Here is a 26,014-nt window from a genome sequence, read left to right on the forward strand (position 1 = left end):
ATGATTAAGAGGATGAGTGGGGTCAGAAGGGAGTGGGATTATCCAGTGTTGTTGAGTGGGGAGGATATGGCAGTAACAGATGAGAGAGGCACTGGATAAGGTATTGGGGCTGTAAAACAGAGTGTGGGAGGAGGGGAAACTACCAGGCAGCTGGAAGGAGGTAGTAGTGGGACCAATCCGGAAGCCAGGGAAGGACCCAACGAGGCCATCAAGCTATCAGCCAACAGCTTTAACATCACATGTATGTAAGATTATGGAATGTATGACTACAGAGAGGCTAACTTACTTCCTGGAGAGCAGGGGGTTAGTATCGTCACACCAGAGTGGGTTCAGGAAGGGGAACTATGGATCCAGTGCTCTGCTTAGAAGCAGAGGTCAGGAAGGCTCAGGTGAACAAGGAGACTGTTGTAGCTGTCATTTTTGATGTGGAGAAGGCATATGATATGTTGTGGAAGGAGGGGGTTGCTAATCAAGCTTGATATTATGGGGGTACGGGGAAGAACATACAACTGGATAAAGAACTTCCTGTTTGGAAGGACTATCCAGGTGAGGGTGGGGAAGTCTTTATCAGGCGGCTAGCTGGTGGATAACGATACATCGCAGGGGAGCGTGATTAGTCCTCTGTTGTTCTCAATCATGATCAATGATGTGTACTCTCAGGTACGGACGGATATTGGGAGGTCGTTATTTGCAGATGATGGGGCCTTATGGAAGAGGGGAAGAAATGTGCCATACATAGTCAGGAAGGTACAGGAAGCAATTGATGCGGTAGAGCGGTGGGCATTAATGTGGTGATTCAGGTTCTCTGTAGAGAACTCAGACAGTGTTCTTTACCCGGAGGAAGGTGGGAGATGAGGTACGCTTGAGGTTATATGGGAGAAGCTTGGAGAGGGTGGGGGCCTTCAGGTTCCTTGGGGTGTACTTTGACACTAGACTGACCTGGGCAGAACACATTGAGAGAGTGGTGGGAAAGTTTAAGAAGGTGCTAAATGTGATGCGCTGTCTGACGGGAAGGAGTGGGTGGCTGGGCGTTCCTCATTGAGGACTATGTGCAGTATGTTGCATTGATCCGATCTGTAATAGACTATGGCAGTATAGCATATGGTTTGGCAGCCCGGACCTCACTGGAAAGGCTAGATGTCATACAGGGGCAAGGACTCAGAATATGTAGTGGGGCGTTTCGGACCTCCCCAGTGTCCACACTACAGGTGGAGATGGGGGATATGCCATTGGAAATTAGGAGACAGCAGCTGGCAATGAATTATTGGGTCAACCTACAGGGACATGAGGTGTCTCATTCTGCTAAATCGATTCTACAGGCATGCTGGAAACATGAGCGAGGACAGAACACAAGCTTTGGGTGGGTGGGTATTACCCAGGCGAGGGAGATGGGACTGTATGGAAGGGAGTTTAGCCCCACGGTAGCTATTCAACATGGCTACTCCCGCCTCCAGTAGTTGATGTAGAAGTGTTGGAGAGACTACCGAATGATAGGGAGGTTTGATCCATCTGATTTGTTTAATAGACGCATGAATACTGTATATCAGGATTTTGTGGCCATTTACACAGATGGTTCAAAAGATCCAAGGACAGGATGTACTGGGTCAGAATTTGTAGTGCAGGTATGTGGGGTGGCAGGCCGGAAACGTATTACAGATCACCTGGCTGTATATACGGCAGCGCTGAGGGCCGTACTGTTGGTCTTGCACTGGATGGAGGAAGTCAAGCCAGACAGAGTAGTTATTTGCTCTGACTCATTTGCAGTGTTGATGAGTCTGCAGTCATTTTGCTCACGTAGCAGAGAACACCTGTTGTATGAGGTACTACAAACTCATGGCAGGGTTAGACAGATGTTTACAGATAAGATTTACTTGGGTCCCAGCCCATGTGGGGGTGGAGGGGAACGAGGCAGCTGATGAACAGGCTAAACAAGCACTTAGTAGTGGAGATGTTGATGTTATAGTTTCAATGAGCAAGGCAGAGGCAAAAAGCCCGATATGGACAGTGGTGGTGCAGAGATGGCAGGAGCAGTGGAACAGAGACACTAAGGGCAGGCGTCTATTCCAAGTACAGAGGAAAGTCGGGGAGGGGAGGACGGCAGAAAGAGACAGACGAGAGGAGGCTATTTTTTACAAGACTAAGGCTGGGACACAGCCGGTTGAATAAGACCTTAAATGGGATAGGAAATCATCCAACAGGAAAGTGTGAATATTGCCAGGGAACAGAGACAGTGGAGCATGTACTGATACGGTGTGGGCAGTATGAGAGGAAAAGAGAGTGGCTGAGATCCAGTATGAAGGAGAAGGGGATACAGGAAATGAGTTTAAAGATGATACTGAGTAGAACGTCATTAGATATAGTGTCAAATATTTTGTTATCTTTTTTAAGAGCAACGGGGCTGGCAGGTAGGATTTAGTTTCTCCCTGTCTCTGGCCCACACTCCAGTACGGTAGGTGGCGGTAATGCACCATAATGTTGGATGCCAATCGCCGATAAACCCCACTGAAGAAGAAGAAGAAGAAGAATTTTCGTCGCGCGAAGAGAAGAGAATGCAGGCGGCGGTACGGAAACGTCAAAGCAATGCGTCCCAGTCGTCAATAAACCCCAGGTTTGAAAATTTTGCTTGTGATTCACGTGTTTATATAATCGGCAAGTATTTCATGTTCCCATCTAGCGGGCCATTGGTAGGAATGCACCGTGCGTGTCTAAAGAGTCGCCCTGATAAGCCGAGGTGTCTCGGGCATTTGTCTATAAACGAAACGTAAACAGCTTTCTTTGCTTACTGAAATCTATACTTATATTAAACGTTAATCAAAAACAACCACTGACTGTTTGCTCATTGCTGTTGCTCTAAGACAGGGTTCCCCAACTGGGACATAAAACACTGTAAACCAGGAAATCAGCTTCAAGTGGTTTTAAACATGGGTACAAGGTGGGCGTTTCATATTTAAATTCTTTGAAGGTTTGACATGGGCGAATTGATGTAGTCAGAGCTAGATTCCACAAATCCTGGTCTCGGGCTGCACTCTGTTGAAGTTTATCAGAAACTTCCTTCACCGTGAAGTTTAGTCTGCTAGGCTACTGTCAGACAGTTTCAGTAGGAAATATACTGTAAAGGCATAATCAGTCTGCCACTCAAAACTGCCCCCTTGGTTTCTAAACTAGGTTAGTTATTGCCTGTGCTTGCTGGCTGAAGTTCTTCTCGCCTTGTAATGTGCTCATGGTCAGTGTCATATGAGCAAGAAGAGGGAAGTTGTCAGCCTGTACTGCTTTCAGACGATGACGGCTGTGAAGGTTGTCAAGCACAGCTATACAACACCGTGTATCTTGGCTTTTATGTTGCCCATTATCATTAGCAGAGAGTTAGGAACAGATGGAACCTGTACAAGCAGATGGCTTGGAATGCATTGGACAGCGTATCCACCGTGGCAAACAGCCCACTGAATAACATGTATCGTATTTATTTACATGTCCTCGTCCTATTTCCCCCACTGGCGTTAACCTCGGAGGATCATGGCCAACAAAAACAACATAATAATAGTGATGAATAATTCAGTAGGCTACATGAACAGAAATATAATTATAATGTTATTTAAGTGTATTCATTTAGGTGTAGGCCTACCACAGCACTGTTGCATTCCCACATATTGGCTTAATGTCTTGTTCATATGTTGTCATTCTGTATAATGTTGTTTTGGAGTTGGAGGGAATTCATACTTCACAATGTGTCTTTATCTAAAGCCAACCAGGGTCGAAGCCAAAAGGGTCATCGATGAAGAGGCCACAGTTCCACTTTGACCTGTGGTTCTATCTCACAGTGCAAAACTGGGTACTGGACTTTGGAAGGCCCATTGTAATGGTATGGTCAAACTGCTGGGCGATTCAACGCCAGGACAGGCCAATAATATTTTGGGTATCTCAGATTGTTCTGGCAATTCTTACATAGAAACTTCATTGGGGTGAAGGATATTTGACATGCTTTTTACATTTGTATCACAAACCGTTTTTGAGAAAATCATGATGAAAGTAGCCATTTTAGGCTACCTCATATCCCAAAGAGGGATAGGCTTACCACACTGGGTGGAGTACGTTACTCCATAACAATGCAATACATCTTGAAGGAAATTATTGTTGACACAAATCCATTATGGATTACTTTAGTCAACCATATAAGGTTCATGTGGAGGTGTATTTGAACAGGGATGGCTGCTGCACATTTACAGTCCCTCCACTCAAGTGCAGGTTAACTTTGTATTGGTCTTTGTCAACGGAGTCATTTAGAGTTAGATTCCATGACAAATGTTGTCTTAAAATTGTCATAACATATCATAATGAATGAACACGATCAAACATGATTTGATAGACTCTCTAATAGGTTGATAAACGTGTACTTCTATGATGCACAAACTATACCCTTTCATTCACATGTTTGGCCATGCCATTTTGAACTATTGTAACAAACAAGCTAATATATACGAAATGTAAGCCCTTTTTAGACCTATACATGCCTGCTGTAATGTAGTTTGGTTGAATTTATACAACCATTATGTTGAATATAATAATAAATTACATTGATCAATCTGACACCAATATTATGTGAATAAATGCAACAGGCCCTGTGCGTCTCTGGAGGAATCTAGTCATGGTAGCGAGCATTACATCTCCTCTCAGTATGAAAATATAATGAACATGTGTCTAACTTGCACCGTTATCAAATTATTAAGAGACTAGATACATTTACATTTTAGTCATTTAGCAGACGCTCTTATCCACAGCGACTTACAGTTTAGTGAGTGAATACATTTTTCATACTGGCCCCCCCGTGGGAAACGAACCCACAACCCTGGCGTTGCAAGCGCCATGCTTTACCAACTGAGCTACAGGGGACTAGCTTATCCTGGCGACCAATGTTCTAGCATTAATATATTGAGGCAAGCAGATCAGAGACGTGAAGGTGGAACCCAAGAATGTGCAGTGTATAGTGAAAATAACAACTGTCAATAGACCTAAATGATGAGCGTATAGTCAATCAAATAATTACTCTGTAGAACGAGGAATGCATTTACTCAATTCAACTAATAGAATGTATCAGTCACAAAATAATGAACACTCAAACAATTGAGTGTACATGATACCTTCCAGAATACTCAGAGTAAAGGACTGTCACCAATAGGCTTAACGTGGTTACACGTGTCTTCAGTTCAGAATCATCTCTAAAAGAAAAAGCAGTGCGACACAGGAGCTTGCTAGCAAGTTCTCAAAGTATAAGTGAATTAACTGTCCTTTCAACCAAATTCAAGCACAAACTCACCCCCAACCAGAAACTCACCCCCAACCTGAATGAACACTTTGCTAGTAAAAACAAAAGACAGGAAAACACACCCAGATTCGAATCTAATCAACTGAATTTAAATTATAGGAGCGCACCCGTGTCGCTCCTCTTTGAGCTATCCGCCATCCGACGAACAAAACCTAAGTTTCCCTATAACAATAAATCCATACCAATTAAAGTACAATAAAACATAAAAATTTGTAGCGTTTTATAAACTCTTGAAACAATCCAAACATGACAATTTAATTCACACGGTAACATTCATTTAGTCGATTCAAGTTTCATCAGTCTTCACACCTCTCCTGGCGTCAGTGACCCCAGGACTTCCATGTGATCCACCGATAAGATGTGTTTGACCCCTGTGATAGCCCACGAATGGTCAGCCATCCAAACAATGTCATAAATCGTGATTGAGTCTTCACGCTGGGCCTCAGCGACAGCAAGTCGCTAGTCGCGAGTATCACCTTCTCTCATTATTCCACTACAGTAAGACCCTATGATCCGTGAACCGTACATGATACAGACAACATCCTGGTGTCATTATACTCCTTAGTGTGTGCTCTAACATATGGAGGAGGGAATTGCCAGGGACCTCACGATACGATATTATCACCATGCTTAGGTGCCGATACGATATGTATTTCGTATTGCGATTTGATACAGTATGTCTGGTGCGGAGAGATAAGAGAGAGCATGGGAAAATGAGTTTTGATCAGTCATGGAAATAAAAGTGCTGAAAACATGTTGGCTCACTATTTAAAAAGATGGAGAACAAGCTATAGGATACCTGAGTTTTGGCGAGTTTTATATTTTTTACAGATCTATACTCAAAGCATCGATATAATATCGGCCACAATAATATTGCGATATGTAACTGTAGATTTCTTTTATACCCCTTATCACTAATATGGAGTTTTCTAAATTCTGAAATGCAATTCTTCACATTTATTTAATCAACATAAACATTTTAAATATCTCATAAGTACCCTTTTTGATTTTGTTAATTTTAAGACATTGGTTGGAAAAATATACTCTAACATGCTGACCAGACCACACCGTGCACATGTTGATTTTGTCCGACAACACCAGACGCGATCAGGACACCCAGGTTGAAATATCAAAACGAACTCTGAACCAACTATATTCATTTGGGGACAGGTCGAAAAGCATTAAACATTTATGGCAGTTTAGCTAGATAGCTTGCTGTTGCTTGCTAATTTGTCCTGGGATATAAACATTGGGTTGTTATTTTACCTGAAATCCACAAGGTTCTCTACTCCGACAATTAATCCATAGATAAAAGGGTAAACAGAGTTTGTTTCTAGTAATCTCTCCTCTTTCAGGCTTCTTCTTCTTCTATGGACTTTATATGGCGGTTGGCAACCAACTTTAAGATGCATTAACACCACCAACTGCACTGGAGTGTGGACCTCATCTTTCAATCACCCACGTGGGTATATGCTCCTAAAAACCGATGGGAGAGGTGGGACTTGCAGCGCGTCAGGCGTCACAAATAGAACCAAGTTCTATTTTAGCGCCTGGCTACGCAGATACTCGTTGAGTCGCGCGAGCAATGTCGGTGCAATGATTTGAATAACATGTATGTGTACATTTATTTACACGCAACGCGAGCGGTGTGGTCAGCATGTAAGGACATCAACTTTCCAGAGTTGTTTGTCTGCTAATTTTGAAGTTATGATACATTTTATTACCAACACAGTGAATGGGAAAATGGATTCAAATGGAACTTCCTCTGCTGGTGATTTGCTGAATGTGCAATCCTAAAAGAGGGCTATGATTTCTTAATGACCTTATTGTCAATTTCTGTGTATAAAATGGGTCATATCTTCAAAGGTACCAGAGAGCCCACTGACACTATAAGTATAATGACACCAAGATATTGTCTGTATCATGTACGGTTCACGGATCATAGGTTCTTACAGGAGGCATTTTCATCATGATAAAAACAAAAGAATACCTTGATACAAATGTAAAAAGCATGTCTAACATACTTCCCTTCCAATAAAGTTTCTATGTGAGAATTGCCAGAACAATCTGAGATACCCAAAATATTTTCGTGCTGTCCTGGCGTGGAACCACCCTGCTACAATAATATATTTGAGTAAATAAGGAAGTGTAACAAACAAATAGCCTAGTTATAGCAGCATTCAAATCTATGAATGCAACCCTGTGTTGTATCCATGATTTCATTTAGATCATTCTCCCTCTGGAGTGGTTCCCCCTGAACAAACCCAGTGCTGGAGACTACTTTCACATGGCCTACAATGTCATCACGCCATTCCTACTGCTCAAGGTGGGTGACTGTCTGGAACCACCAAACACAAACTGCAACGCTGGTTGATACTGTTTGTTCACAATCACAGTTGGCCTATAAGAAGCTACAGTGGCAATAAAATGTGTCCCAAATAATCTATTTCAATATGTAATTAATTAATTAATCTGAAGAATTTGTGATGCACACATGCTATACTAAGCGTGTGTGTGTGTGCGTACGCACTGACTGTGTGTGTTTACATGCCCGTTAATGTGTGCGTGCTCTCGACCCTCTCTGAGCAGCTGATTGAGCGGAGTCCCAGGGCCCTGCCTCGCTCCGCTGTGTACCTGAGCATCATCACCTTTGTGATGGGCGCCAGCATCCACCTGGTGGGAGACTCCATCAACCACCGTCTCCTGCTGAGCGGTTACCAGCTCCACCTGTCTGTCAGAGAGAACCCCATCATCAAAGACCTCAAACCTGCTACACTGGTAGGCTATACCTTTTTATTATATAAGATATACTTCGATAGTCCATATGGGATGGAAATGTGTCTTCTGCTTTTTACCCAACCCCTCTGATACAATCTGACCAAAGTATGCAAAATTATAGTTGTGGGTTAACCGAGATGAATGAACGCATGGTGCTTGGTAGAGCTCAAATGTATGCTGTTTTATATCAACCAACAAAAAAATGCTGATGATGTTTGAAAATGTTTCTTATTTTATTTATTTTAGATTGATTCGTTTGAACTTCTTTATTTTTATGATGAACAGCTGGGACATTTAATGTGGTAGGTATCGGATCATGTAGTAATTTCTTTTAATGGGATATTCTCTTCTGCGTAAAACTGGAATTGGTTGATATTATAACTTAGTTTAAAACCTGTTTTAAAGTGGTTGAACATTGACTGTTTTTCAAATGTAGTTGCTTTGATGTATTTATGTCTGTATATCTAAAAATCGAATCTAATTTTATTGTTCGGGTACACATACTTTGCAGATGTTATTGCGGGTGTAGAGAAAAGCTTATGTTCCTAGCTCCAACAGTGCAGTAATACCTAACAATACAAAACAATAAACGCAAGTCCCAAAAATTTAAATAAAGGAATTAAGAAATATAGGAATTTTAGAACGAGCAATGTCAGAGTCCGGAATATAAATATGTATGTATATGTTGGTATGTATAGACAATGAGATTATGGACAGTATATGAATAGAAAAGGTGTGTACAGCAGTAGTTATATAGGATGAGCCTTGACTAGAATACACTATATACATCAGAAGTGGGGAAAACAGTATGTAAACATTATTAAAGTTCAATATGTGTAATAAGTTGACATGAAGTAGTTTTCAACAGAGTTCTCTCTACCTCCAGGTATATTCCTTTCTTCGTCATCCTCTTCCTCTACTTCACCGGCTGTTTTACTCACGTCAAAGAGGATAAGACGATGCCCCTGTCTGGTTGGCTGCTACTCGGACCCAGTGCCCTCTACTATTGGTCAGTCTCTTCATTTACTTCCTTATTTTGACTTGAGTAAAGTTTTCTGAGCAAAACAGCTCCAAGTGATTTTAATTTTGGAAATCTGTAGCAAGATATATGTGATCGTATACAAATGTAAGCAAGTTTTGAAATTATTGTTTTAGTCATATCTGTTTGGGCTTCTTGAGGTCAATTTGCAGTCTACAAATTATTTGTCATGATGTTCCGGCCCCCTGACCATCTGCTGAAGAAAAAATTGGCCCGCTGCTTAATCTAGTTGATGATCCCTGCCATACAACACTCCTTCCGTAGCCTCCAACTGCTCTTAAACACAAGTAAAACTAAATGCATGCTCTTCAATCGAACGCTGCTGGCACCCGCCCACCCGACTAGAATCACTACTCTCGGCGGGTCTGACCTAGAGTATGTGGACAACTACAAATACATAGGTGTCTGGTTAGACTGTAAACTCTCCTTCCAGACTCACATTAAGCATCTCCAATCCAAAGTTAAATCTAGAATCGGCTTCCTATTTCGCAACAAAGCCTCCTTCACTCATGCTGCCAAACATGCCCTCGTAAAACTGACTATCCTACCGATCCTTCACTTCGGCGATGTCATTTACAAAATAGCCTCCAACACTCTACTCAGCAAATTGGATTTAGTCTATCACAGTGCCATCCGTTTTGTCTCCAAAGCCCCATATACTACCCACCACTGTGACCTGTACGCTCTTGTTGGCTGGCCCTCACTACATATTCGTCGTCAAACCCACTGGCTACAGGCCATCTAGAAATCACTACTAGGCAAATCCCCGCCTTATCTTAGCTCATTGGTCACCATAGCAACACCCACCCGTAGTATGCGCTCCAGCAGGTATATCTCACTGGTCATCCCCAAAGCCAACACCTCCTTTGACCACCATTCCTTCCAGTTCTCTGCTGCCAATGACTGGAACGAACTGCAAAAATCTCTGAAGCTGGAGACTCTTATCTCCCTCACTAACTTTAAGCATCAGTTGTCAGAGCACCTTACCGATCACTGCACCTGTACACAGCCCATCTGAAATTAGCCCAACCAACTACCTCATCCCCATATTGTTTATTATTTTGCTCATTTGCACCCCAGTATCTCTATTTGCACATCATCTCTTGCACATCTATCATTCCAGTGTTAATACTAATTGTAATTATTTTGCACTATGGCCTATTTATTGCCTTACCTCCATAACTTGCTACATTTGCACACACTGTATATATATTTTCTGTTGTATTTTTGACTTTATGTTTTGTTTTACCCCATATGTAACTCTGTGTTGTTTTTATCGCACTGCTTTGCTTTATCTTGGCCAGGTTGCAGTTGTAAATGAGAACTTGTTCTCAACTGGCTTACCTGGTTAAATAAAGGTGAAATAAAATTAAATAAATAGAGGTTTGCTGAATTCTAATTGGCAATTGTACTCCATTGTGTGATTTATGTCATACTGTAAGTACCTGAAGTATGGGACATTTCACTGTGTGAAGCGTGGCTCAACTCTTTGTAAGTATTTTCTTCTAGAAAGTGAAAGTATCTTGACTGCAGCTCTCACTTCTGCCCCTCTCTCACACCCTCTCAGGTACTTGGTCACAGAGGGTCAGATCTTCCAACTCTTCCTCCTCACCTTCCTAGCTATGGTAGCCACCGTGATCCACCAGCGACATAAGGGCTCGGTCCCGGACGCCAACGGCCACTTTCTGTTCGCCAGCTTCTCTGTCACCATGTGCCTGGTCGCCGTGTGGGTGGCCTGGCTGTGGAGCGACCCAGTGCTGCGTAAGAAATATCCCGGTCTCTTGTACGTCCCCGAACCCTGGTCCTACTACACGTTACACGTCAAGGACAGCCAATGATGAGAGTGACAACAGGTGAGTGTCCACTATGATGCTAGTTTGTGTTAGCCTGGGTGCCAGTTTGATGATGATAGTTTGTGTTAGACTGGGTGCCACTATGATGCTAGTTTTTGTTAGCCTGGGAGCCAGTATGATGCTAGTTTGTGTTAGCCTGGGAGCCAGTATGATGCTCGTTTGTGTTAGCCTGGGTGCCAGTATGACATTGCTAGTTTGTGTTAGCCTGGGTGCCAGTATGACATTGCTAGTTTGTGTTCGCCTGGGTGCCAGTATGACATTGCTAGTTTGTGTTAGCCTGGGTGCCAGTATGACATTGCTAGTTTGTGTTAGCCTGGGTGCCAGTATGATGATGCTAGTTTGTGTTAGCCTGGGAGCCAGTATGATGATGCTAGTTTGTGTTAACAATTAGTTATCCAGGTTAGGTTTGCATGGAGTAAGGAAAGTTATTATGAGCCGTCCTTCCATCACCACCCTCCTGTGGAATGGACTAATATTGACTTACATTTTGTAGAATTTACAGGTCTGAAACTTTCCTTCGCCAGATAAATGGTGTATCTGCTCTGCTCCCAAATGGTGGAATGACATCATCAGCAAGCGCCACATGGAGTGTGGATCAAGCACAGTGTTGTGGTGCATTCTGGGACAGGCCCCTCTTTTCTACAGTTGCACCCAACCCCGTCTACATGACAATGACCGTCTTACAGTATGTAATGTTACAGTATTCATTTAAAATGAGCCAAACTTTGAAATCAACTCAAAGAAAGGTCAGTGTCGTATGTACTTGAACATCATTGGATTGCTAAATGTAAGTTGTTTAAACATTTGAAAATCAGATCGTTTTTGTAATAAATGTTTCTTACTCCACTTTATGTGTATTGTGTTTATGAGCTTTGAAGACATGTTTAACTTTACTTGCTTATAAGGTATAACAGATATCATCATCATCAGGGTTTTTCCATACTGAAGTAAGTCATATGTCTCCTATAGCAGATGTACATTTGACATTTTAGTAATTTAGCAGACGCTCTTATCCAGAGCGACTTACAGTAGTGAGTGCATACATTTTCATACTTTTTTGTACTGGTCCCCAGTGGGAATCGAACTCACAACCCTGGCACTGCAAGCACCATGCTCTACCAATTGAGCGGGAATACAGAGGACACGCCAGATGTAGTGGGGTATACACATACCAAATTATTATATGCCGTACTAGTACATGGCTGGATTGATAGACAATGACCTCTAGTGGTAATGCTATATATTGCAGCTACCTCAGGAAATGTATATATTCACTGTCGTCACTATCCTGTCATCGGTCCTTTCACTAGACATTACAAGGTATTGAATTGAATGCAGGAGTTCTATTAGTTGGGCAAGATCAATCATACTTACGCCTACTTCTAATATAGACAAAGTTACTTATCTTCTTGAAGATTTTTACTTTTTAAATGTAACTACAATTTCCGTATACTGTAACTCGTCTGCTACTGGCCACGCTGTGTAGTTTAACATATCCTGGTTGTCATAACAGACAATAGATAGTGTTTAGTATCACAGCTATTTGAGAGAGGAGAAAGGGAGAGGATAATATGATACCGTGGATCCACTATCTCGGTTTCCACAGCAACCGGTATTAAATGACATGTACTCTGTGCTGGACTTTAGAACGGGCAGGCAGACGGGTGTGGAGACAGGTGAGGTGAGCCAGTGGCATTACAGGAAGAGAGATCTCCGACGACAGACATGGTAACCACTTCATTGTTTGGGGTTTTCTGTTTAATAATTTCTGTACACGTTTAAGCCAACTCATGGTGTATTTTTGTGTGTTTTCTGTTTAATAATTTCTGTACATGTTTAAGCCAACACATGGTGTATTTTTTGTGTTTTCTGTTTAATAATTTCCATTTAATAATTTGTGTTTAAGCCAATTCATGGTGTATTGTGTTTTTCTCAGGCTAAATTCCTGTCAGGAACTCAGATCAACGGTAAGGTGTGCTATGTTGTTTGCTAGCTTTTCTTTTGGTGTGTGAGAGGTCACTTGAGACATAAATAATGTCAGTCTTTTTCAATAAATTGATATTGAACAGTAGAGTAAAATATTGTGACTAACTTTGAGAGCAATGTCTTTTAAAAAGGGATTTTAGAAAAGAAGAATCCCATTTGAGGGTAAAAGTATGATTTATTTCTTCCTCTACACTTGTCGAAATGAGACAAGAACATTTAACTGCCTCCTTGGAGTGAGACAAGAACGTTTAACTGCCTCCTCAGAGTGAGACAATAACGTTTTAATTGCCTCCTTGGAGTGAGGAGAATGCATTGATGCATTTTGACATTGTAATATGCACTGTTTTTAGAATATATTATCCTGATTATTAATTTTTTCTCCACAGTCATAGTTTCTTTTTTACCCAGAACCTCAGTGCATTATTTGCATGTTTTTCTCCCTGTAGAGTTCAAGGAATGTTTCTCCTTGTATGACAAGAAGCGCAAGGGGAAGATTGAAGCCAAGGACCTGATCACAGTTATGCGCTGTCTGGGGACGAGTCCCACCTTCGGTGAGATCGACAGACACCTGCAGGTCCACAAGATAGGTATGCCATCAAGGTCCCCTCACTTACCCTGGGGGCATTTCAATAGTCTAGTGGCTTACCCTGGGGGCATCTCAATAGTCTAGAGTGACTTACCGTGGGGGCATCTCAGTAGTCTAGAGTGACTTACCCTGGGGGCATCTCAGTAGTCTAGAGTGACGTACCCTGGGGGCATCTCAGTAGTCTAGAGTGACTTACCCTGGGGGCATCTCAATAGTCTAGAGTGACTTACCCTGGGGGCATCTCAATAGTCTAGAGTGACTTACCCTGGGGGCATCTCAGTAGTCTAGAGTGACTTACCCTGGGGGCATCTCAGTAGTCTAGAGTGACTTACCCTGGGGGCATATCAATAGTCTAGAGTGACTTACCCTGGGGGCATCTCAGTAGTCTAGAGTGACTTACCCTGGGGGCATCTCAGTAGTCTAGAGTGACTTACCCTGGGGGCATCTCAGTAGTCTAGAGTGACTTACCCTGGGGGCATCTCAGTAGTCTAGAGTGACTTACCCTGGGGGCATCTCAGTAGTCTAGAGTGACTTACCCTGGGGGCATCTCAGTAGTCTAGAGTGACTTACCCTGGGGGCATCTCAGTAGTCTAGAGTGACTTACCCTGGGGGCATCTCAGTAGTCTAGAGTGACTTACCCTGGGGGCATCTCAGTAGTCTAGAGTGACTTACCCTGGGGGCATCTCAGTAGTCTAGAGTGACTTACCCTGGGGGCATCTCAGTAGTCTAGAGTGACTTACCCTGGGGGCATCTCAGTAGTCTAGAGTGACTTACCCTGGGGGCATCTCAGTAGTCTAGAGTGACTTACCCTGGGGGCATCTCAATAGTCTAGAGTGACTTACCCTGGGGGCATCTCAGTAGTCTAGAGTGACTTACCCTGGGGGCATCTCAGTAGTCTAGAGTGACTTACCCTGGGGGCATATCAATAGTCTAGAGTGACTTACCCTGGGGGCATCTCAGTAGTCTAGAGTGACTTACCCTGGGGGCATCTCAGTAGTCTAGAGTGACTTACCCTGGGGGCATCTCAGTAGTCTAGAGTGACTTACCCTGGGGGCATCTCAGTAGTCTAGAGTGACTTACCCTGGGGGCATATCAATAGTCTAGAGTGACTTACCCTGGGGGCATCTCAGTAGTCTAGAGTGACTTACCCTGGGGGCATCTCAGTAGTCTAGAGTGACTTACCCTGGGGGCATATCAATAGTCTAGAGTGACTTACCCTGGGGGCATATCAATAGTCTAGAGTGACTTACCCTGGGGGCATCTCAGTAGTCTAGAGTGACTTACCCTGGGGGCATCTCAGTAGTCTAGAGTGACGTACCCTGGGGGCATCTCAGTAGTCTAGAGTGACTTACCCTGGGGGCATCTCAATAGTCTAGAGTGACTTACCCTGGGGGCATCTCAATAGTCTAGAGTGACTTACCCTGGGGGCATCTCAGTAGTCTAGAGTGACTTACCCTGGGGGCATCTCAGTAGTCTAGAGTGACTTACCCTTGGGGCATCTCAGTAGTCTAGAGTGACTTACCCTGGGGGCATCTCAATAGTCTAGAGTGACTTACCCTGGGGGCATCTCAGTAGTCTAGAGTGACTTACCCTGGGGGCATATCAATAGTCTAGAGTGACTTACCCTGGGGGCATCTCAGTAGTCTAGAGTGACTTACCCTGGGGGCATCTCAGTAGTCTAGAGTGACGTACCCTGGGGGCATCTCAGTAGTCTAGAATGACTTACCCTTGGGGCATCTCAGTAGTCTACAGCAGGGCTCTCCAACCCTGTTCCTGGAGAGCTACCGTCCTGTAGGTTTTCGCTCCAAACCTAATCTAGCGCACCTGATTCGAATAATTAGCTAGTTAATAAGCTGAATGAGGTTAGTTACAACTGGGGTTGGAGTGAACCTACAAGAGGGTAGCTCTCCAGGAACAGGGTTGGGAGAGCCATGGTCTAGAGTGACTTACCCTGGGGGCATCTCAGTAGTCTATAGCAGGGGTATTCAACTCTTACCCTACGAGGTTCGAAGCCTGCTGCTTTTCTGTTCTACCTGATCATTAATTGCACCCACCTGGTGTTCCAGGTCTAAATCACTCCCTGATTAGAGGGGAAAGATGAAACAACCCACTGGAACTGGTTGAGTTTGAGGGGTCTAGAGTGACGTCCTCTCTTCATCTGCGTTACCATGACATCTTTTCCCCCCAATTTTATTTTTTTAAAGGTCAGTGCAGATGAAGGGAACAAGTAGGAAAGTGGAAGCCATTAGAATATTGAAGTGGCTCTAGACACCTGGTGATCTAGCTGGACTGTTTAGGAATGGTAGTGAGGTTTTGGCTGTAAATGATTTAACAGGCAGGCAAGCTGCTACTTGGGGAGGTGGGTAGAGGGAGAAAATGTCACCTTGTTGTCACATTGAGTGTAACCTACACATTAGCTGAAATCTGTCCAGGCTTGTTCCAATTCCATTTATTACATTAAAACATATATGTATCTTCTCTCAGCTCTTCATAATTGCTGCACTGAACTTTTTAACCTGGGGGAAGTACTGAGAAATATTCAAACCAATTAACTGATTTGGTAATGTGAAAATGGCTTTGGTTAAAACACGTTTGACTCAACATAATTTTTTTCCATCAATCCCCAATTTCCTGAGAACAACATAGAACTGAATGTCTTTCTGAGAGTCAAAAAGTGTGTCTGCTCTGTTACTCTGAACTTTATGCCCATTTGCAGTTCATTCTTTTACACATTTACACAGGCAGCTCAATTCTGATATTTTTTTCGCCTCATTGATTTTTTTTGACCAATCAGATCAGCTCTGAAAAAGATCTGATGTGAAAAGATCTGATGTGATTGGTCAAAAGACCAATTCATGGAAAAAATATCAGAATTGGGCTGCCTGTGTAAACGCAGCCACATTGACACAATCCACTGCCCTAACTAATGATTTGATTGAAGAAGTAAGTAATAATCAACAATGCTCAGTAGAGTTGTATGAAAATACACCACAACTCGGCCATGTAGCAGATAACCAGTCACTTTAACAGCAGCATTTAGGCCTACTTTGGATCAATGGTGCCCTTTGCAGGTGATTAGTTCTATGGATCTCCTTCCTTCTCCAGATAAGAAGGGCGAGCTGGACTTCTCCACCTTCCTGACCATGATGCACCGGCAGATCCAGCAGGAGGACCCCAAGGCGGAGATCCTGGAGGCCATGAGGATGACGGACAAGCAGAACAAGGGCTACATCCTGGCTTCTGAGCTCCGGACCAAGCTCACCAAGCTAGGAGAGAAGCTAACTGATAAAGAAGGTAGCCTACAATGTGTTTCTATCACTATGGGTTTTAGCTGACATGGATTAAGACCGGACTAGATATAATGCTTAATGGGGTCTCTATTTAAAATGCTGTTTAATGCAGGAGTAGTAGATAGGCTTAATCTGGGTCGGGGAAACTGGCCCTGAAAGTGCAGCTTGACAGTCTGAATTGGCTCCTTCTTACAATCTCTTATACATAATATGCACTGAGGTTAAAAAGAAAAGTAAAATATAACTGGTATACCTTTTCCTGGTATTTGTTTTCATCAGTCCAGCTCTTTTAACCCTTTACACTCGTACCCGTATACGGGTTGAAAATGGCAGATTTGGCCACTGATAAACGCCTAAATTGGAACGCAGTGTCTGTCTGGACAGTAACGTTCTATACATGACGTCAGAGCTCTGGCTCTGCGCTTCACAGCGCTGTATCGGTTTTGACTGACAGCCATTCTGAACTTGATCACTGCTTGCGAAAAGAAGTTGCCCCATCCCTCCCGGTAATTGGGCAACTTTTTAAAATGTTTCGTTGTGTGCGTGATGGAAATGTTGTAAATTAAGAGGGCTCTATGTATTTTGAAAGATGAGACGTTGAGGATTATAATAAATACTGGTTTGATGTCATACATGCAAGCCTAACACCAGTGAGTCTAAATGGGCACTTCACATTTCCATGTCATAAATGTAACTTCATATACAGTGTTTGTTTATGATCACTATGTTTGATGTATAGTTACAAGATGACATGGCGTCATATCCTGGGTTATTTTGAACAGAATGAGCCTGTTTGTCTACAGTGAATAACATTTGCCTCGGCACACGCACTTGAATGCACTCATGACTCCTTTCTATAGACGGGTTGGTTGTTTAGCAACAACAGCGCAACTATGGGGCGAAACAGACGGGGTGCTCTTAGATTGTTGAAACGTGTCAAATATATTTGTATTTATTGAAAACACAAATACATTTGCACAATGAGCACTTTTCTCTCAAATACATTGTTACAGTTGTTGGTTAGCTAGCTAGCGAATTTTTTGCCATATTAGCAGAGACATGACATCAGTCCAAACACCTCAAAACAAGACATGGTATCAAGAACAAGATAAAACTAGCTGAAACGAGCCACCTACGATTCCGCTCATGGCAGCAGCTTTTCATTGTTGCTAGATATCTGGCCATCCAGAATCACAACAACACACAGACTTCTTCCCCATTGAATCACGTGCATCATTTTCGTGACGTTGTCAGCTAACCCGTCTATGCGCACCGAAATTACGATATGTTTCCCTAAATTGCATTGTGAAAGCCTAAAACTTTAATATTGTATTTCATAACTTAGATAGTCATGTTGGCAATAGAACATGCTTTCAAATGATTCACACCTGACCCAGATTGCGATTTTATAATGGACTGTTTTTGGATTGCGTGAACAACAACAATAACTGTGATTGCGGGGATGCTGGGCTGTGTTCCAAACAAAATACCTACAAGTGTGCTTGCTCTAATTCTTCAACGGCACAGCTAGGAGAGCTCAAAAAAGCACCTTACAGTTGAAGCCTTTTCTATGAGTCATAAAAGTGCATAGACATTTCTTAGGAAATGTGCACACTTTGGAGAGGTGTGTGGCCACTCAGACACCAGTTAGACCTCTCACTCAAACCTCTTATTGTTCTGTCTTGTGTTGCACCTACAACACATTTCCCAGGAATAATCTTATCATGTTACTGAATGTATCCAGAGTATTTTCAGATTTCGTTAACAACAAATGTGGCAAAAAGTACAGAAAATTTTAAATGCACATAAAATCAACAGTGTAAGGTTTGGATTCAGTCTTGTCAGGTGAACTGCTGTGTCCTCACCTTTTTAGTCTAACAATTTCCCCATAATCTCTAAACTGTTCCCTTTTCATTGCTACCATGTTTATGCATATGATTTTCATATTTCTTCTGTAAGAAACATTTCAATGTAGCCCTATCCATATAGGCCAATTCCCAGGAGTGTAAAGGGTTAAATTAGTGCAGATGGGGGAAATACAGAAACAAGGCCACTTTAGACTATTGAGAGACACCCAGTGCCTTCAAGAGACCCTATGGAAATACACATTGAGATGGCAGCTTTCCCACTGGACACACTGGTTGAATTAACGTTGTGTCCACGTCATTTTAATTCAATTTAATTGACATCTGTGCCCAGTGGGTCAAGTCATTCTCATGTGTCAACACATACATTAACTGAATCTTGTGTCAATTTGCAAATTATAAAACACTTAAATGTTTTAACGATTCTACCTGGTAACATACTTGTGGTTGGTCCCAAATCAGCGAATTAACATGAAGTTATTTCCCCTCTAAAATTTGCAGTGGACGAGCTGTTCAGAGAAGCCAACGTGAAGTCTAATGGCAAGGTGCACTACGAGGAGTTCACCAGGATGGTGACACTACCGTCAGTGGATTACTGAGGGACAGGAGGAGGTGACGTCCTTTATGATAGGGAAGCATGGTCATGGAAGGGACCTAGTCATGCATGCACTGAGCATTACCCAACCACCTCCATGCACATCATTTATTGATCATCTAGGTTTGTATCTATTGTAGGCTACGTTCTATCATTTATACAAGTGCATTTGATTAATTAAATGGATGAATCTTTTTTATTTTTTATTGAGGGTTTGTATTTTACTTGCTGCAGGAAGAGTAGCTGCTGCATGTGCAATAGGTAATGGAGATTCAAATAAACAAAATAAACACAACTATCCCTTTTCGATGTTGAGTTTAAAACTGTTTGTTGAACTTGTGTTCTAGGTGTAGGATTTTATAAATGTAGTTTACATGGTGCAATCACTCAAGCTCTTTCAGCCATACCATTGAACTAAAAAGTTGTGCAAGTTGTTTGTTCCTCCCACAATATTCTTTACAATAACAATTTAAGTCAATATCTACATGTCATAGTAACCAAATTATACAACGTCATTAGTAGGAATGTATGTTTAAAAAAAATACTAGTTATGTAGGAAGGACCGAATTCTTTGCACACACACTGCATATTGTGTCAATAGTGTGCAGCTGTAGCCTGCAATTGGAGGTGAATTCTTTGCACACAGACCATTCATTTATGGCATAAATTACACGTCAAAGGAATTCTCTGCCTAATATATTGTCAGTAAGCATATATAATTTTTTACAAGAACGTAATGGCATTTAATTTAGTCATCCAATATAGCTAAGCCATTGTTAAGGAGTGCAGGGGGGCAGGAGGAATATGTGGAGAATATACAGGTAACTGCCAAAATAAAGGAAACCCTTGAGTAAATGAGGGGTACCTAAATATATAGAAAGCGGGTGCTTCCACCCAGGTGTGGTTCCTGAGTTAAGCAATTAAAACATCCCATCATGCTTAGGGTCATGTATAAAATTGCCCAGTTGTCCATTATTTTGGCTACCATGACTAGGAAGAGATTTCAGTGACTTTGAAACTGGGGTCTCAAAGGAGCATAGCAGGTTTAGAGTGTGTGTGTGTCACCAGATCTCAACCCAATTGAACACTTATGGGAGATTCTGGAGCGGAACATGAGACAGCGTTTTCCACCACCATCAACAAAACACCAATATGGAATTTATTGTGGAAGAATGGTGTTGCATCCCTCTAATAGAGTTCCAGACTCTGGTAGAATCTTTGCCAAGGCACATTGAAGCTGTTCTGGCGGCACGTGGTTGCCCAATGCCCTATTAAAACACTTATTGGTTTTTCCTTTATTTTGGCAGTTACCTGTACGTTTCTCAAACTCGGTCTTGGGGGACCCCATGTTTTGGTTTTTGCCCTAGCAATACACAGCTGATTAAAATAATCATAGCTTGATGATTAGTTGATTATTTGAATCAGCTTTGTAGTACTAGGGAAAAAAACTAAACGTGCACCCCTTGGTGTTCCGAGGCCCAAGTTTGGGAAACGCTGGACACACCTACCAAATGTAATTGTTTTATTTTTATTTAACCAGGTAAGACCCATTTTTCCAGGGCGACCTGACAAGAAGACAAAACGGAAATAGCAGCGTGTACATAAAATGTTACAAAAAAAATACAAGTAAACAAAAATGATAAACTGCAGCTATCAAAAACATTATTCGATCAGTCTTAAACACCGGGAAAGACTCTAACTCCCCTAACTTTTAATATCTTTTGAAGCATGTTACTGGATGAAGGGGCATTATGGGATAACTATGGTTTCCCCATCTCAGTTCTAGCCTTAGGAACAGACAAGGACTGCAGCGACTGTGAACGAAGACTGTATTGAGTGACTGATCTGGTCAGTAAGGAACAGAGATACAAAGGTGGTTGCCCTATCAATGCTTTCTTTGAACACACAAGTGTACCAGTGCTTTAGCTTCCTGGTGGAGAGAGAGGTCCATTGCACCATGGCATATAAATCACAGTGATGGGAGAGTGATCTATCTTGCATTGGTGATAAATCTTAAAAGCACCATGACACACTGTGTCCAGAGTTTTTAAGGTACTTGCTAAGCCCTGCATACAGATAATATCACCATAATCCAGCACTGCTAACAAAGGGCTTTGAACAAGATCCTTTCTGACTGACATTGAAAAGCAAGATTTGTTCCAAAAATAAAAACCCAATTTCAACTTCAGTTTCTTGGTGAAGTTATCAATGTGCTGTTTAAAATTCAGCTTTTCATCTAACCAAATGCCAACATACTTATAGGTGACATTTTCAATTTGCTTGCTTTTTACAGTTGAAATCTGCAAGTGACTCCATTTGTCTACTTTCAGAGAAGAGAAAACCATAAGTGTAGTTTTCCTTGCATTAAGCACAAGTTTCAATTGGAAAAGTTGCTTTTGAACAGCATCAAAAGCCAACTGTAAATCCTGAAAAGCCTTCAAGATGTGCTAGAATAAATAATTGTGTCATCAGCATACAGTCTTCCCTATATCATTTATATACATTGTAAAAAGGATCAGACCTAAAATTGAGCCCTGGGGAACTCCTTTGATAAGCCTTGGAAACTCAGATTTCATACCCTCTGTGCTACACTGCATTCTGTCAGAAAGGTAGTTTTGGAACCAATCCAATGTTTCAACATTTAAACCAACGTTTTTTTTGTCTATACAACTGCAGGGTCAACAAAGGCCGTCAATAAAAAGTTAAACACAGTGATGTTTCTTGTCCTGAGCATCTAGAATATCACCTACAACCTTAGTTACAGCAGTAATTGTACTATGCTTGGCTCTAAAATCCGACTAGAATTGAGATCAAATTAGTTATTATACAGAAAGTCTTTCAATTGTGAGTTCAACCAGGTTTTCCAAAGATTTTGCCAGTGCAGACAGTTTAGATATGGGACTATAGTTATCCAACTTTGACCCAACTGACCCACACAACACATTGCCTGAATAAATCAATCGACCAAGATGTAAAATGTTGACGTAGGCTGCTTGCCAGACTTTTGGAATCGTATTACTCGCCAATGAAAGATTAAATATACGCGTGAGAGAGGCAGCAATGATCTCTGCACCAATTTGGGGAAAATAAGGGTTAAATTGGTCCGAGGCCGGCCGCTTTCTTAATATAAATAGATTTGAGTGTCATTACAACTTCTGAAAGGGTAATCTCGTCGGTAAAATTAAGTAGATTAACCTTAGGCCGGTTTCCGAAGTGGTCAACCTTCTCAAACACTCTATATGAACGAAGAAAATACGCATACCAATATGCTTATCTTATTTATAATGTACTGTCTAATTGTAATCCATTATATCGTGTCGCAGTTACATCACATGTGTGTGAGTCTTTACGCATTAAGTAATCTCCAATAACGCATTGAATATCATGATGCTATAACGTTAATCTTCAATCGACCATTTCTCGTCATCTAATGAGTTTTAGTAATTGGTATCTAGCGTTTTCGAAAGTTGCAAATTGACCCACACAACACATTGCCTGAATATATCAATCGACCAAAATGCTTAATTTATTTGCGCTTTATTTCACATACATGGCAATGACCCTTTACATTCAGCCACACATTCAGATACCACAACAGAAGCACTGATAACATATTAATAGGATCACATTTATTTCGATGTTGCTGTACTAAAAATGTGTACACTGAATGGCGATGTGTGAGCTTGAATGGACGACAGAAGAAACATCTCAACATTCCAATAAAGGGTATAATATCCACAGGGTATATTGACTTCGGTGTACTCTATAGATTTGCGACTCTCTTATCTTAAAAACAACAGGTAATCATTGCGAGTAAAGTTTACTAAGTACATGTCCGTCCCGTTCCAGTGCGTGCCAAGGGACGCACCAAATTTCTGTAAATACTGCTTTTCACAACGTTGGGCTACTCTGTGCAACTGGTGCCCCGTGCGTAATGACAACATTGGGAACTCAAGAACTCTGTCATTTATCGTTCCCAAATGCATGCGTAATTGATGAAAGCAAGTCATTTCATAGAGTAAGTTCATTATGTCTGGTGGATACACTGTGAATCTTCAGGTGCCATTCCGGGTAGAACCAGTCTGTCAATAACGGATAGTCGACATTGTGTGGTGTCTAGAACATTCAAGGGAATAACCCCTTGGTTGTCGTCGTGTGTTACACGTGTGTTGCACGTCCCCGTAAACGTACGTATTGTGCAGGCTTTGGAGATTGCTGGTGAGGAAATTCTCCAAAACAAATCCTTCAGCATCTTTCTGAATTCTCGTCGCATGAGACAATACAGAACTGGGTTCAAACAGCTATTGGCATGCGCGAGGCACACAGTCACCGGGAATACATAGGTGTGGACCAAATAGTAGGATTTATCCCAATTGACAGCGTTAAATTTCACCAATACGCCCCAGAATGTGATGGCGTGATTTGGCATCCAGCAAAGAAAGAAGGAGAGGACGACGATGGTGACAGATTTGGTCACCCTCGACCTCCGTTTGGGGTGGTTGTTGTTCATGCTCCTCAGACGGATGAACCGTAAGAGCATCAGATAGCAGACGGACACTATCAGCATGGGTATGACGAAGGCTATGATGATTTTTTGGAGATGATAGAGCGCGAGCCAGTCATGTCCCTCGGGGAACCTGATGAGGCAGAGCTTCTCTCCAGCCACTACTGTCACAGAGGAGAAGATGGTAGTGGGTGCTGTGGCAATGGTTGCGGAGACCCACAGCACCGCGCACACCCATTTCACGGAACACGACCTCTGCCTCGACCGATTCTTCAGAGCCGAGGCCACAGACCAGTAACGGGTCACACTCATAGCAGTCAGAAAGAACACGCTCGCGTACATGTTCATAACTGTTACGGAAAGGATGATTTTACACATGGCGTCTCCAAACGGCCAGCTGAAGTCCAGTGCGGTGTCCACTGCCCAGAACGGCAGAGTCAACACAAACTGGAAGTCCGTCATTGCCAAGTTGATGATGAAAAAGTTAATACTCGATTTCTTCCGGCCCTGTTTTAATCTCATTAGGAAAAAGACTAACAAGTTCCCAATTAACCCCACCGCGCAAACAATGGAGTACACAACGGAGATGATTATCCTTAGAATCGGGGTGCCGTCCGCGGTCACGTCAATATCCTCCAGACTGCCGAATTTGTCATCATCCATCAAAGTCATGTTCAATGCTCCGCTACCGCTGTGGTTGAGTAGCTCGCCCATCCTCACTGATAAGAATGCAACAACCGGTGCTTCTACTTGCACCAGGTCGCTTCCCGATGGCATATCAAAGAAGAGTCCTCGCGCTCCATGCAACTGAGTGCTTATTTTAGCTGATCATTTTATGTAATTGAAGCTTGTATGATAAAAGTTATCGTGTCTAAAGTCCTTGATAACACGGCAATCAATGTGAAACTTTGCATCTTGACTGTAGTCTTATACAGGTGCGCCGCTGTGCGCGTTCACAGCGCCTGCCCCTGCAACGCGTGGATTGGTCGATTGAGACGTGATGGACCCTGTGAATAAACTACTAATAGGTCTCGACAAAATATGAATTTTCAGATACCAAAAGAAAATAAGCTACACTATATGTACAAAAGTATGTGGACACCCCTTCAAATTAGTGGATCCGGCTATTTCAGCCACACCCTTTGCTGACAGGTGTATAAAATCGAGCACACCGCCATGCAATCTCCATAGACAAACATTGGCAGTAGAATGGCCTTACTGAAGAGCTCAGTGAATTTCAATGTGGCACCGTGATAGGATGCCACCTTTCCAATTAGTCAGTTCTTCAAATTTGGAAATGTCTAGGAGCAACAATGGCTCAGCCAGGAAGTGGTAGGTCACACAAGCTCACAGAACAGCACCGCCGAGTGCTGGAGCGCGTAAAAGTCGTCTGTCCTTGGTTGCAACACTCACTACAGAGTTCCAAATTGCCTCTGGAAGGGAGGCGAATGCTACCTGCCCCAATGCATAGTGCCAACTGTAAAGTTTGGTGGAAGAGGAATAATGGTCTGGGTCTGTTTTTCATGGTTCGGGCTAGGCCTCTTAGTTCCAGTGAAGGGAAATCTTAACGCTACAGAATACAATGACATTCTAGACGATTCTGTTCTTCTAACATTGTGGCAACAGTTTGGGGAAGGCCCTTTCCTGTTTCAGCATGACAATGCCCCTGTGCACAAAGCGAGTTCCATACAGAAATGTTTGTCGATTGGTGTGGAAGAACTTGACTGGCCTGCACAGAGCCCTGACCTTAACCCCATTGAACACCTTTGGGATGAATTGGAACACTAACTGCTAGCCAGGCCTAATTGCCCAACATCAGTGCCCGACCTCACTAATGCTTGTGGCTGGATGGAAGCAAGTCTCCGCAGCAATGTTCCAACATCTAGTGGAAAACCTTCCCAGAAGAGTTGAGGCTGTTATAGCAACAAATGGGGGACCAACTCCATATTAATGCCCATGATTTTGGAATGAGATGTTCGATGAGCAGTTGTCCACATACTTTTGGTCACGAAGTGTACATGTACATTTCTTCTTCCCTTGTTTTATATACTTTTTAATGTTTCTATATAGAAAAAATGTCCCTGACATTTTAGCAAAATATAATGAATAATGGGAGGGTATCTATTTGACCAGTTGCCAATACTTTATGGTTTGAAAAGGACCAAAATGATGTTGCAAAACCATGAAATAGTTGTGCC

At 42.4% G+C, this 26,014-nt stretch overlaps 3 protein-coding genes across 4 annotated transcripts; 2 read left to right on the forward strand and 1 right to left on the reverse strand.

The window, feature by feature from the left end:
* The first annotated feature begins 2,485 nt into the window (after positions 1 to 2,485).
* Positions 2,486 to 11,835, forward strand: LOC311111654 (ceroid-lipofuscinosis neuronal protein 6 homolog). 2 transcript variants are annotated; one of them, XM_084154438.1, is made up of 8 exons: positions 2,486 to 2,608; positions 3,742 to 3,859; positions 7,548 to 7,646; positions 7,910 to 8,098; positions 8,345 to 8,400; positions 8,985 to 9,107; positions 10,705 to 10,990; positions 11,484 to 11,835. In XM_084154438.1, the coding sequence occupies exons 1-7, from the start codon at positions 2,550 to 2,552 to the stop codon at positions 10,973 to 10,975; spliced, it is 915 nt and encodes a 304-aa protein (XP_084010564.1). In that variant the 5' UTR covers positions 2,486 to 2,549; the 3' UTR covers positions 10,976 to 10,990; positions 11,484 to 11,835. The 2 variants fall into 2 exon arrangements, with proteins under 2 accessions (XP_084010564.1, XP_084010563.1); XM_084154437.1 differs by having other exon boundaries at positions 11,515 to 11,835.
* LOC311111656 (calmodulin-like protein 4) lies at positions 11,685 to 19,607 on the forward strand. Its single transcript, XM_084154440.1, has 7 exons — positions 11,685 to 11,937; positions 12,064 to 12,150; positions 12,638 to 12,718; positions 12,927 to 12,957; positions 13,423 to 13,563; positions 16,668 to 16,856; positions 19,219 to 19,607. The coding sequence occupies exons 3-7, from the start codon at positions 12,716 to 12,718 to the stop codon at positions 19,314 to 19,316; spliced, it is 462 nt and encodes a 153-aa protein (XP_084010566.1). The 5' UTR covers positions 11,685 to 11,937; positions 12,064 to 12,150; positions 12,638 to 12,715; the 3' UTR covers positions 19,317 to 19,607.
* Positions 19,608 to 23,339: 3,732 nt separating this feature from the next.
* Positions 23,340 to 24,530, reverse strand: LOC311111653 (relaxin-3 receptor 1-like; the record flags this gene model as incomplete). The annotated part of the gene is made up of 1 exon (XM_084154436.1): positions 23,340 to 24,530. The coding sequence occupies one exon, from the start codon at positions 24,528 to 24,530 to the stop codon at positions 23,340 to 23,342; it is 1,191 nt and encodes a 396-aa protein (XP_084010562.1).
* Between the last annotated feature and the right edge of the window lie 1,484 nt (positions 24,531 to 26,014).

The sequence above is a fragment of the Coregonus lavaretus genome (genome assembly GCF_964263955.1).
Source record: "Coregonus lavaretus genome assembly, chromosome: 37".
In the NCBI taxonomy this organism is placed as follows: Eukaryota; Metazoa; Chordata; class Actinopteri; order Salmoniformes; family Salmonidae; genus Coregonus; species Coregonus lavaretus.

What these genes read in the sequence shown, in the direction of transcription:
- LOC311111654 (XM_084154438.1), top strand. Translation starts at nt 2,550, where the DNA reads ATGCAGGCGGCGGTACGGAAACGTCAAAGCAATGCGTCCCAGTCGTCA. An exon ending in TTGGAAGGCCCATTGTAATG is followed by an intron (nt 3,860 to 7,547) that starts GTATGGTCAAAC and finishes GATTTCATTTAG; the next exon opens with ATCATTCTCCCTCTGGAGTG. An exon ending in ACCTCAAACCTGCTACACTG is followed by an intron (nt 8,099 to 8,344) that starts GTAGGCTATACC and finishes TATTTATTTTAG; the next exon opens with ATTGATTCGTTTGAACTTCT.
- LOC311111656 (XM_084154440.1), top strand. An exon ending in CCTGCAGGTCCACAAGATAG is followed by an intron (nt 13,564 to 16,667) that starts GTATGCCATCAA and finishes TTCCTTCTCCAG; the next exon opens with ATAAGAAGGGCGAGCTGGAC. An exon ending in GAAGCTAACTGATAAAGAAG is followed by an intron (nt 16,857 to 19,218) that starts GTAGCCTACAAT and finishes TAAAATTTGCAG; the next exon opens with TGGACGAGCTGTTCAGAGAA.